This window comes from Melanerpes formicivorus, unplaced genomic scaffold (assembly GCF_026170545.1).
Source record: "Melanerpes formicivorus ecotype bairdi unplaced genomic scaffold, bMelFor1.0.p_v2 SCAF_69, whole genome shotgun sequence".
NCBI lineage: Eukaryota > Metazoa > Chordata > Aves > Piciformes > Picidae > Melanerpes > Melanerpes formicivorus.
In genome coordinates this window covers 797,454-811,079 of record NW_027142421.1, presented here as the reverse complement: position 1 = coordinate 811,079, position 13,626 = coordinate 797,454, and the positions used below count along the sequence as shown (strand labels likewise).

The 13,626-nt window shown below is 42.2% G+C and overlaps 1 protein-coding gene across 1 annotated transcript; it reads right to left on the bottom strand.

Annotated features, from left to right (window-relative positions):
- Nucleotides 1-1,590: 1,590 nt before the first annotated feature.
- SSR1 (signal sequence receptor subunit 1) lies at nt 1,591-13,115 on the bottom strand. Its single transcript, XM_068162997.1, has 8 exons — nt 12,895-13,115; nt 10,528-10,640; nt 9,081-9,168; nt 8,648-8,910; nt 7,434-7,510; nt 5,799-5,877; nt 4,801-4,894; nt 1,591-1,860 (listed from the first exon to the last, which is right to left on the bottom strand). The coding sequence occupies exons 1-8, from the start codon at nt 12,980-12,982 to the stop codon at nt 1,793-1,795; spliced, it is 870 nt and encodes a 289-aa protein (XP_068019098.1). The 5' UTR covers nt 12,983-13,115; the 3' UTR covers nt 1,591-1,792.
- Between the last annotated feature and the right edge of the window lie 511 nt (nt 13,116-13,626).

The following is a 13,626-nucleotide window of genomic DNA, read 5'->3' as shown; positions in this document are numbered from 1 at the left end:
CTAACTATTAAAACCCTCTGTCTGGGCTAGCTGTATCATTAGGAAGTGGAACAATTTATCTTTGGGGCTGCTTTTTCTATTCTTTCCCACAGGAAGAGGAGTCAAGTCCATTTTCACAGTTCCTTCTGGCACAGAGTATAGCAGAATAGTACCAGTACAGGTAGCTTTAGAGATCAGCTGTTTCTAACAGGCTATGACATGATTTGCAAGTATTGCTCAGCATCTGCTGGCTCAGCAGCTCAGTCTTTACAGAGCAAGTGTAGATCTAAAAGAGTATTTTCACGTGTGGGGGTCAGGAAGGGGAGGAAAAGATTAAAACAGAGCTCTCAAATCAATGCCTCTGCCTGAAATCTACAAGTTTCCAGATATCCTTCAGACACAGGAAGAGATGCAAATGAGATACAAAACAATTCAAGCCCTGTCCAAGCACCTGAATGGCATCAAATTGGCATCAAAGCTCTGCCCAGATCTACCCTTTTTGCTGTCAGTTCAGTTCCCGAATGCAGTGGATGTGGAGGAACACCTCAGTACCTGGTAATGGCATTAAGTTGTGCCTGCCACAAAAGAAAATCCCATTTTGAGTTCATAAAACTCTTCTGCTTCAGTACTGAACTGACATGTAGTTACTCATAGATATGCAAGGAATTAGTAGGAAAGTAGGAGAAACAAGCTGATAAAAAAAACCAACACAGAAGTAACTCAGACCAATGGTACTGACCAGTGGGAAACAAGTTTGATCTTTAAAACCTTCAGAGGGTAAATTTGTCATTTAAAGGGATTATTTGAATCCAAATAATCCAATTCAGTTTTTCAAACTCAGTTTCAAGTGTATAGAAAGATCACAAAGTCCTTGCACCATGCGAAGCTGTAAAAGAAGCCCGTATTTTGAGACACGACATTCGAGTTTTTTCTGAGAGAACCAAGAACTTACTGAAAAGTTGTTGTGGCTTAATCAATCATTTCTTGAGCAAATGTTGCAGTTACCACTAGAATCAAGATACTTAAGATGCTGGCATGACTCAATAACTAACCATTTAACAAGTTTGGTATTAAAAAAACCCCCAACAATTACGTAGTAATATCAAATCAGCACACGAATTCCATGCTTCACAAATTCTGCTGTGTAAGAGCCTTCCTCAACATTGGTGCAGGTTAAGTTCAGGTTTTTAGGTCACTGCACGCCCAGATCAGCAGCAAAACATCTGCCACTACGAGCAGCTATACCAAATTGTGCCTTTAGAATGCAAACTATGAGGAAACCTAGATGGTGATCAGCACCTCGCCACTGAAGGAGGACTACACGCACGCAGCCAGTGTGTGCACACTGCAGAGAACCAAGTTACTTGCTGAAACAAAAAAACAGATTCTGATCCAGACAACACAATCAAAACCAGATTAAGTCACTAAACATTCAGATTAGGGGGAGGAGAAAAATCCTTCTAAGACAAGTGGTACAGATGACAAGAACACTAAAGGCACATTTCAGGTAACATGGTTCTGTTAAGACCAACTGCTTACACACGCAGGCACAAATCTTAATGGCTGCTTCCCCCACCCCTGCCTTCCCCCTCCCCTTCTCTCCCTCCCTCCTCCCCTTCCCCCCCCAAACAATTAACAAAAAGAAGTGCATCTTCAGTAATATTAACACCATTCAGTTGATTTGTTCAAGTCCAGATGTTCAGCAGTATTTTCCTTATGGTGAGATGGATTCTCTGCACTACTTCAAAAAAAACAACAACTTCCAAACAGGCAGGATGATTAGTAAAGGTTCAACTGTTGTACCAGCTAACATTTACTCATCAGAGCCCACTGCTCTCTTCTGTGCCCTCTTGTAGGGCAACCTCCTTGGTGAAGCTTTATCTAGATTGAAAGAGACAAAAGACAGTTACATCAATTGCTGCAGCTATTTCAGATCAGGTCCTAACACTGACCATAAATTTCTCTCCCTCCCAAACACGACCAAAATGCCCTTCCTAGTGCAATGCATCATTACAGAGAAGCCAGCTCAAACAACTTAAAGCTTTTTAACAGTCAGCATCCTAAATTTAAGATAATAAATATTTCTGTTCTGTTACATACAGCTCTGGGGTGAGGGTTCTTCAATTTTCCAGTAACTAAAATGCAAATAAAACTCCCCCAAAACCCCACCCCCGACACCATCTCCCAATAAAACTGCATGCTCTGCTGTTTAGCAAAGTTTCATGTTCAATAATTACACTCTGAGACAGTTAATTTATTATTTTGATCATTACCAGCTTGAGACCACCTCACTCCATACAACTACCTGAAAGGAGGCTGGAGCAGAGTGAGTGTTGGTCTCTTCTCCCAAGGAAGAAGTGATAGGACAAGAGGATCTGGTCTCAGATTGCACCAAGGGGGAGGATTTAGGTTGGGCATAAGCAACAATTTCTTCCCTGAAAGGTTCTCTGCCCAGAGAAGTGGTGGAGTCCCCATCCCTGGAGAGATTTAAAAGCCATGCAGATGTACTGCTGAGGGACATGGTTTAGTGGTGACCTGACAGTACTGAGTTAACAGTGGGACTTTTTAATCCTGAAGATCTCTTCCAACTAAACTCATTCTGAGTTCACCTGCCTGAAGAGTAATTGACCCTCCTTTACACAGCTTTGTCTTGGGTGAAATATTTCTACATTCATACAGATTAACAGCAGAAAAGTGCTTTGGTTGTGGGAAAAAAACCACCAAAAACCAAACACACACACACCAACCAACACCACAACCAAACACACTTTTCCAGAAAGCATCCACATTTGACTATGCAGACATCACTTCAATTATATATCCCATAGGGGAAGCCACCTGGCTTTAGTTGTATTGTGACTGGATAGCAGAAGCATCTATCCTACATTTAAGACTTTTCAGACAGACCTATGATTGTCCTTTTCAACATCCTTATACAGTAGACTTTCAAATAGTAATATTGTAGAGAACACTTCATACAAAGTATGAAGTGCTGATCACTAAATGATCACTAAGTAGGCACGTTTCTTAATCAGAACAAGCTCAAATAATTTCATTGTTTACAGGATGTGCTGACACAAGGAGCAGCCATCATGCCATAATCCAATCAGTACAGTATGAAGTGTCTCTCCACAATAATAGTGAAGAACCTCTGAGGGTCCTGATGGCCATGTATTTTAAAGGATTCTAGTGCAGAATTTTAATCTGAACTGACTCAGAGCTAATTAAGAACAACTTCAACATCAGGTTTTTATGGACTCCAGGTATTAATGAATACCTATTTAGCTTAAGAGAGGGCCCAAATGCTGCCAGGATTTGAACCCATTTAAAGGAGGCTCTTTGGAAGAAGTCAGCATTTAAAGCTTCAGATGTTCTTGCTGGATTGAGGCTTTTCAAACTCCTGTGTCTAGATTTCATACTATCGCTCTTACGTTTCACAGAAAACAGGGTACAAGAAAGTAAGTACAGTTGAAAAGGGTGAAGGAATCAAAACTGAAGTCAGCTCTTGGCACAACTTCCTATCAGAGTCCTTCCACACTTCCCCATGAAAACAGGAGTCTTTCTCAAGTAAAAGTAGTCCTGAAAATGGTTTTAAAAGCACTTTTCTTGTCCAGCATGCACTTTAAGTGAGGCTATCTCACCTCACAGCAGCCAATGCAACTGGTGCTAGGCGTTCACCTGGGATAAGAACAATCCAGGAAGATAAGCCAGACTATTAAATCATGACACCCAAGGCTGAGGTTTGTCACTGAAACAAGATGTGCCCAGCCATTGTTCATGATCACTTCTCCACATCCTTCATATAGGATCAGCTTGACACCACATCAAGCTAGTGGAGAAGGTAAGATAGACAACTGGATTTGAGACAGAGGGTTCTGAACACTGCCAGAGGAGACAACAGCAGTTCAGCAATATCCTACTGCAATCACATCACTACAAACAGAAATAATATAGATACATACTTATTATATGGAAAATGTTTATAAAATGTGTTTGTGTGGTTGCATGCATCTGCTCTCTCATCATCTACTGCTCATGCTACCAACCCAGTCGCTGCATGCAGGAAGCACTACATCTATTCATGCCCAGTTATCACATGGACAAACAACTTAAGCACTTCCACTCCTTAGATCACCAATTTGCCTCACCTCTTCTACTCTGCACTGAAGCCACAGGAAAGCAAAACAGAAGAAACAAACAGCAAGAGAAGTTAGAATATCCAAACAAATGATCTAAAGAAATCAAGTACTTGGCTTACTGTTGGCATTCCAGGTATCAAGTAGAACTTAAGTCATGTGGGACTTGTGAAAGATATTAATACCAAGTCTTAACGTGGCTTTATTTAATAAATACTTGTTTCTAATGTTTATTTGAACCTTTGGTGTATAGGCAAACTTCCAAACAACCTACAGAACCTTGAAATTACATTTTCTCCTTTTTAGCCCTCTTTTGTGACCCACTTGGTCTTTCCCAAGAACTTCTGCAGAGGGTGTGTAGGACAAAAAGAGAATTCATCTGAAATTGAAGTGCTAACAAATATTAAGTAATTATCTGACCTTGATTTCAGAAACTGTAATCCTAATAATTCTGAACAAAAGATTTTTACACTGTTGAAAAAAAGCCACCAATAGTTATTATTGTATCAACCAGTGACAATTGTTTTATACAGGAACAGGTTGCTAGTGTAACAGTCCAAGCACAGTTCCTTAGATAACCTTTTATTCCCTAGAAGAGACAGAAGTTGGTATCAGCTGCTTGTTCAGTTACAACTACTGTAAGTCATTTTCTTATGCTCTAATTTGTGGCAGGCAGGCTACTTACTTATTTGATTTAAGGTTTCTTGGGGAATCCAGCTCATGTCAACATCATTCTGATTTGATGTTCCCATCTCTACTTTCTGTACTGGTCTTTTCCTCTGAAAATTCAAGGGAGAAATATTTTTCATTCAAAAAAAATATTAGAAATAATTGCAATTCATTGAATTGAATCATTAGTTATTTCACTAACAGACAAACTTAAGCCTAGTCGATGTATGAAGCTGTATTTGCAGCTTAGCTCTATCTTTACTGCTAGCAATTTATTTACTTATGCTTGGTATTACCACTTCTAATGCCTCATAATAATTATTCTTGTAACACTTAATACAAAGATACCAAGATTTCATCCACACCTGGGCAAGTTAATGCTACCTGGTATGAAAAATGGTTGATGATTAATCAAACTTTGTGATGACCAGCTTCATTATAATTTCTTAGATTAGCACAAGATTTTTGTGTGTTACCTTGCAAAATACTTTAGAGCACAGTAAGGGAAGCTATTTCCAAAGTATCATATTCCAGACTGCACAAAGATGTAATGTATGCAACTGCATGCAGGTGAGACTCCAGCAGCTTTTACCTGCCAGACCACCCGCAGCAGTTAGAGTACTGTAAATGGAAGCCACTTACAAGTATTTTTAAATCCTCTCTGTTTTTCCCTAAAATCCTTAAGGCCATGTAGCAAAGGGATGAGGAGCAATGATTTTAAACTAGAGTAGTGTAGATTTAGGTTGGACATTAGGAGGAAGTTCTTCTCAATGAGGGTAGTGATGGCATTCAAGGTCAAACTTAATGAGGCCCTGAGCAACCTGATCTAGTTGAATGTCCCTGCTCAATTCAGTGGGGGTTGGACAAGATGACCATCAAGGGTCGCTTCCAAGCCAATGCATTCTATGATTCCACCTGTACCACACCATATGCCAGAAGTGATTATCAAATTGCTTTCTTAATACAAGTCTTTACCTGTAGGAAAAGAAGTACACAAGAAAGTATATTCCTCACCTTCCTAGATTCTAGTAGCTGATGTAGGCCAACAATAACGAGCAGACCAAGTCCAGCGAGGAACATGTACATGAAGATCCTTTAGAAAACAGTGTAACAAATAACTAAATAAAAATCTTAGGTACTTCAGAGTTTACAAAGAGGCACAGAAATTAGGTCTGTCTTTAGCCACAGCCTCACTTCACATTTCTAAAGAGCTTCAGTAGGTGTGGGGGGGGAAACCCACAATTAATCTGAAACCAAAGTGCTAACAAACATTATGTAATTAATAATGAAATAATCACAGTATCACCAAGGTTGGAAGAGACCTCAAAGATCATTGAGTCCAACCTGTCGCCACCGACCTCATGACTAGACCATGGCACCAAGTGCCACGTCCAATCCCCTCTTGAACACCTCCAGGGATGGCGACTCAACCACCTCCCTGGGCAGCACATTCCAATGACGAATGACTCTCTCAGTGAAGAACTTTCTCCTCACCTTGAGCCTAATCATTTGAATAATGACATATAAAAATAGGTAACTTAAAAATGACTGAAGTTACTAATTGCAAGGACTCTTTGGCAGTATCATTTTTCAAGATGCTAGGTCAAAGGTAATATTTATGTTTGAGAGCTTTAGCCACTTACCAAAGACTTAAACATCCCCTACACGCTTTTAGCACACTACTGCAAAAGGACATTAACTTATTGGTACCTTCTAGGTACCAAGTTGTTGGCAAAAGAGCTTTTGAAGGTCTTGTCTTACTCTGCATTCCAGATACAATTCTATGAATACAAACAGTTCTTTTATCTGTGCATTTTGGTTTGTTTTGAAAATTCTACCTGAAATGCCTGCTGGTACTTAGGAAGAGGTGAACATAAATATTATCTGAAGTTAATATTGGGAGGAGGCAGCAGTTTACAGGTACAGAATCTATTTCAAGTTGAACATTTTAACCTGGATTTATGACAAAGGAAGTTATGGAGTTGAACTACAAAAGGGAAGTAACTGAACATCCTTGGTTTAGGATAATTACCTACTCCCAGGTCATTTACTCAAACTGGTTCAAATAGTGTGAACTCTTTTAAGACCTCTTTTAGCAAACGCATTTTTATGTGACTAAATGTTGTTTCACTGATGCTATCCTAAGAAATACAAATCCATGCAACAGCCATTTCTTTTGGTTCCCTTTTTGAAAGGGAAGCTTGCTCAGCAAGCAATTTCTACCTGTGGCAGTAGAATTCAAATATGCTATGTCTACAGCTACTTCTGATGGTTTTAACTCACAAGTTCTCTTAAAATTCCACTCCAGTGTTAGAATACTTCAAAGCAAATCAGTGCAGCATGGGATTGCTATGTGTAAGGTGTCAGATGTACCCAAGTCTTTCAGACAGAAAAACACCATCCTGATGTGCATAAACTGCTCACTGACGCAGTACCAATCCTGAAGACCCCTGGTATTTATACAAATCTTAATTTAGGGAAAAAAAGCTCCTATTCTCAGTCTATCAGCCTTGTACAAGTTGAGTGCTTGCTGCACCATCAGCAAGAGAGCAGACTTAATGCTCAATAAAATGAGGATACAAGAACATTTCTCATTAGTTCCATTAACAACTTGTTCTACCCGTATACCAAACTCCCCAGCTTCCTTACGTTTCTCCATCCAGGCCATCTTCTTTCTCAATGACTGTAACAGTCTGATTGAAGACAGCATCTTGAAATACGTTGCCCTGGAACAAAGTTTCCATGTTTCAAAGTCGTTTCTTGAACACTTACACATTTTTCTCTTTCACATTCTGGGAAAACCTCTAAAAAGCAATACATCCTGCACCAGACTTGATTAAGTTTATAAGCAGTGAGAGCTTGACTCAACACCTAAAAGCACAAATATTTTGGTGGAAGTATGAAGAACATTTTTGGTGTTAACAGAACAGTTACACCTAGCCTTAAAGATGTTATTTCCTGTAACATGAGGCAGTGCACAGGAAGGGCTCTTTCTTACCAGAACAACCAAAACACAAAGGTACAAAAGCCTATTAGAGCTTGGCCTATACTAAATGAGAAACCAATCTCCTATTTAATCCACGTCTATGCTTTTGGATAGCTGTCCCCCAGACTTGCAGAGACTGGCCAGTTGTTTGCTCAAAGTCAAATCTGCAGATGGGATTCAGATTGATAATTTGTTAGCAAAGCCCAATTTGAAAAGTTCAGTGGAACTGAAGTTATTCTAAGGAAAGATTTTGGTTTGGTTTTTTTTTTTTTATCCTGAGCACAGCTTGAACTACACAGTTCAAAGGCAGTCCAGCTTCCAATGCTGATGTAATTTCAAGTCTAACATACACAGAATTAAGCATATTGATAAGCTTTGAGAAGATTCAATGTAACTAAAGGGCATGTGTCAAGAGGATGCAGAGACACTCTTCAGTGCTGTCCAGTGACAGGACAAGGGGCAATGAGCACAAACTGGAACCCAGGAAGTTCCATCTGAACATGAGGAAAAATGTCTTTCCTGTAAGGGTGACACAGCACTGGACTGCACTGCCCAGAGAGGTTGTGGGATCTCCTCTAGAGAGATTCCAAATCCACCTGAATATTGCAACCCAGGGCCACTTGCTCTCGGTGACCCTGCTTTAGCAGAGGGCTTGGAATGGATCTACAGAGGTCCCTTCCAACCTCCACCATGCTGGGATTCCATGGGGGCACTATTGTGAAACACACAGACAGTCACACATTGTGGTTCTGTACCTACTGATTTGCCTAAAAACCACAAAGGCATTTCACAGTCTGAGGCGGCAGCAACTTGACTCGGCTATTCCTTCCTGGTATTTCTACATCAAAACTAAAACGCATTACAACATCAGGCTTACATTTGCATCTCTGTAGTTGAGATTGATAACCAATCCAAAGGGACGACCACCCATAGGCTCAGCAGGGATGAAGGAATACTCAAAGGTCGCTTGTCTCTGTGGAGGAACTACTGTATTCAGAGGGAGGGCTGTGAAGTTCTGAATGTAAAACTGGTAATCTTGAGGATAACGGAAAGAAGCATCCAGCGACTCGACAATGAAATCCTCTGTACCCTTATTGGTGAAGCCAACCAGGAATTTTACAATGTTGTTGGCTGGGAAGTCTAAAATACAAAAAGTATTCATCCATTAGAAACTTCATGCACCACACCTAGCCCATTTCTAAACAGTGTCTAGAGCAGCTTCCAGCTTTTTAGACCGTCAGTATTTTACACACGTGCTGATGTAGTCTACACAACAGTAAGGAAGATGGTAAATTAGCACAGCCTCTTACCTTCACCTTTCACAAACAATATAGTTGTATCAGCATTGGGTGAGGCTTTAGGTTCTCCTGACAAGTCGTCTTCCTCTTTTTCTTCTGTCTAAGACAAGATTTAAAAATCCTATAAGGAATGGTGAAGCAAAGACCATGCTGGTTCCATGAGAATCCCAGGTATCGAGGCACGCAACAACAGGAAGCACTGCTATCAAATTTTGCTTTTGTGGGATCAGCACCTAGTCTGCTCTCCCTATAGGACTGACTGGCATCATTTTCAGCATTTATCCTTCTCCTTGTGACTGCTCTGAACTGCATTTAGCCACACTGAAAGCTTTATAGTCAAAGACCAATGTTAAAGTCTCTGTATGAGGAAAGTAACAAACAATTTACATGTACACATCTATTACTGTTTAGGAAGAAACAAGCATTTCCAAAATTACAGACAACCATATGGCAAATGTGAGATGCTTTCACTACAGAGTGTTTCTAGAAGCTTTCTATTCATTTTTAATTAGCTAGTGTTATGTATGTCTGAAAACAGTTAGATGTTGGAACCAGTAAGTCAGTGGATTCACTTCTTCAAGCTCACCTTTGTGATGATTCAATTCTTAATTTGGCAAATGGGAGCATTAAGGACTTATTTTCCACGTGGGGATCATGGGATCAGTACCTCTCCCACCCATAAAAGGCATGGCTGATTCCATTTTGAACTGCCTGGACTAACTGCTTTTGAGTTAGATCATGTGATTGCCTTGCTTAAAACACCACTTGAACCAGTAGATAGGCTTCTGGGTCAGTCATATGTGTATCATGATCTAGGCAAGTTATGAACCAGAGCTGAGCACCTGTCTCCTCCCTTTCAAGAAGCTATACAAAACACTTATTTCAGTGGCAAAGAAAAGAATCTACCCATCGTAAACTATTTATTAAAACCAAATTACATCCAAAAGGTTATTTAATAATATCATGTCATCTTCTCCTAATAATGTCCCAAGAGACTGAGACATGTTTGTACCTATTTAAGCATATGGTCTCAAAGCCTAATACTCTACTGCCATAAGCAGATCAACTATGTGCAGTGTTTCACTTTGTTCTGATGAAGTAACCAACCCATACAAATAGATTCATACAATGGTTTGTGTTGGAAAGGAATTTAAAGATCATACAGTTGCAACCCCCTTGCCATGGGCAGAGGGACCTTCCACTAGACCAAGTTGGTCAAGGCCTCATTCAACCTGGCCTTGAACACCTTCAGTAAGTGAAAATAGGCTGCAAAAAAAGCTTTTCAGAATCAATATGGAGTTTAACTTAGATTAGCTTGCCCCTTGAAAACAGATACCAAAGCTCGAAGGAAGTAGTCTTATACCCAGTGTCTATCTCAGTTTACTCAGGTGCAGCTTAAGAAGGAAAAGAACAAGAGGCTCCTGCAAGAATTTGGTTCTCTCATTTGATGCACAATTACCAAGTCTGTTGGCTCATCTTCCTCGACTTCAGCTTCATCATCTTCATCTTCAACTATAGTATCTTCCACAGCTTCCTCATCTTCAGTAGCATCCTGAGCTGCAACTACCAAACCTGAAATCACCAAAACAAGAAGCAAAGAGAAGAAATACTTTTCAGTGACTAGTTGATCAAGAGAAAGCACATGGGAGCTCAATTTTCAAAGAACTCAACTTTCCAAATTACTCAATTATGTGCCTGAAAGCTCAAACCCAAACACTTTACAGCTGGTTAACAAAGAGTTCAGCAACACTTTACAGCTGGTTAACGAAGAGTCCAGCAATCACACAGTGATGCTTAGAGGCAAATAACTTGATTAAAAAGCTGATTTTTTTTTTTAAAATATGCTACAATGCTTTAGTGCTTTAGCTTTGTCATTTCCACAAATGTGAAAACAAAAAGACACTGCTATTACCAAGAACTTAATCCAGCCAGCATAGTTTCTTCTAAGACTATTAAATTTAGTAGATTATTATCAAGTCCTTTTCACCTGCTGGATTTGCAACACTAGGCTTTCACAAGTGAAATTATTTTTGCAATTATTTTCATTCAAGTTTTAAAACATATAAAACATCGTTTTTTAGTAAGACGTCCTCAAGACCATCTATAATCCCCAGGTTCAAAAGAACCACCCCACCGTTCAGAAAAGGAGCCTGATCAATGAATCATAAAGCGGTCTGGCTGGAAAAAGACCTTCAAAGATCATCTAGCTCCAAACCCCTACCATGGGCAGGGACACCTCCAACTAAACCAAGGCTCAAGGCCCAATCCAACCTGGCTTTGAAAACTTCCAGGCTTAGAGCCTCCACAAGTTCTCTGGGCAACCTACTCCAGTGCCTCACCACCCTCAGAGATAAGAATTTCTTCCTAATGCCTGATTTAAACAGAGCTTCTTCCCGTTAGAAGCCACTACTCCTCATCCTGTTACTCCATGCCTTTGTAAAAAGTCCCTCTCCAGCTCTCCCATAGCCCCCCTTCAAATACTGGAAGGATAAAAGTGATCAGGTAGCTCTTTGCCTCTCTGCTTTCATGCAACCAAGTCTCACATGTTGAAACACTGGGCTGATACAATAGAAACAATGGCCATAGGATGAGATTCTGTTTGCAGTTTACAGCATATGGTACCCTAAGAATTTGTAAAACATATACAAAAAAAAACCCTACAGTGGTTTTGATTTTTAAATAAACTACTATTTACAGCAATGAAACAGAATGAATGGAAAAGGGATTGACAGGAGCCTGAAAAAGATATCTAATTGTCATGAGCACACCTTTAAAATAAAGATCAAACAGCGTTCACAGGGAACAAAAGAAGGACAAATATATTCAAGGACCTCCGGATTGCCAGTCATAGATAGAAAAAAAAGCAAATGCCAACCCTTCTGGTGTCTTTAGAAGGTACACTCAAAGACTCCTGCTCAACCATGTGCTACACTTAACGCAAGACTAACAGCAGAGATTTGCTGCAGTTTTAATTGTAAGTTTACACATAAAGGTTTTTTTATTAAAACCTTTGTATCTGAGCAGGGTACTGTAAGTTACGAGCACTTTTCACAAGCAATTGTGCTAGCAGAGTCTCAGAGACCCCTGATTCAGGCTTTCATGGCTGTCAGAAGGGATGATGATGTGGCATGAGCGGGAAAGGAGGAGAGCTGTCGGAAGGAGTTAATGCAGAGCGGGAGCTGCTGCTTGCTGGAAGGCCTGGGCGAGGTGACTGTCGTCTGGCCTTCCAGAATACAGTAGCAGAGAGGCAATTTCCAGCTCGTGAAGCAGGTAAGAGATGAGCGAAGGACACTCGGGGGCGTTAAGGTACACGAAGTGGGGAGAACGGCTGGCAGCCGGCGAATCTGCTGTGGAAGTTCCTGTGGAAGCCTGCACCACCGGAGGACGGGAGTAAAGAAAGTGACAGCCACGTTGCTACAACCTTGAGTGGGGTTTGCGTGGAACAGTTGCGCCCACGTGGCTTTCCGCGCCCCATGTCACGGCTGGGCCTGACACCGGGGCCCGGGTAGCAGCAACGCGCGGTTTGCTCGGCCGGAGTGGCAGGCTCTGCCCGGATGAGCCCACAGCCCGTCGGAGAGCCCCGTCCCGGGCTGGGGACGGCAGCAGAACCCGGCGGCTACCCACGTGCCTGGGGAGCTCGGAACCCGGCGGCGATACATCATCATCGCTCACCGCCTCCTTTTCCTCACCACGAGAACGGTGAAAGCGGCACTAGGCTCCCTGAGGCAGGCGGAAGGGACTCTTCCTCCACACAAGCCTCGGATCGCCAAGCCAGGCTCTCCGCAAGCGTTATCGTTTTCCCTCTCCTCACCCGCCCCCCTCTCACCTGGGCCACTGCGGTTGCCACCGAGCAGCAGGGCGGCGGGGAAAACGAGCAGGGCGAGCAACAGCAACTGCGACAGGCGCCCCATCATGGCGGCGGAGACAATTCCCCGGTAGGCAGCAGCGGACCGGCGCCTGCCGCTTAACGACTCTTCTAAATGGCGGCGGCTGTCTCCAGCCGGCGGCCGCTCCCGCCCCGCCCTCGCGCCGCAGCGGACGTGGCTCTACCGGAACGAGACGGGGGGGTCACGTGAGCCCTTGCACACGTCTCCCTTTCCCCACCACTTCTGCTTCTGGGTCGCGGCTGTGCCCTGCTTCCGGCTTGGGAGGGGCAGAGTCATAGAATTGTTAGGGTTGCAAAGGACCTCAAGGATCATCTAGTTCCAACCCCCCTGCCATGGGCAGGGACTTCTCACACTAGATCAGGTTGCTCAGAGCCACATCCAGCCTGGCCTGAAAAATCTCCAGGGATGGGGCTTCTACCACCTCCCTGGGCAACCTGTTTCAGTGTCTCACCACCCTCATGGGGAAGAACTTCCTAACATCCAATCTGAATCTACCCATTTCTATATTTGTTCCATTCACCCTAGTCCTATCACTACCTGACACCTTAAAAAGCCCCTCACCAGCTTTCTTGTAGGCCCCCTTCAGATACTGGAAGGCCACAATAAGGTCTCCTTGGAGACATCTCTAGACTGAATAGCCCAAACTCCCTCAGCCTCTCCTGATAAGAGAG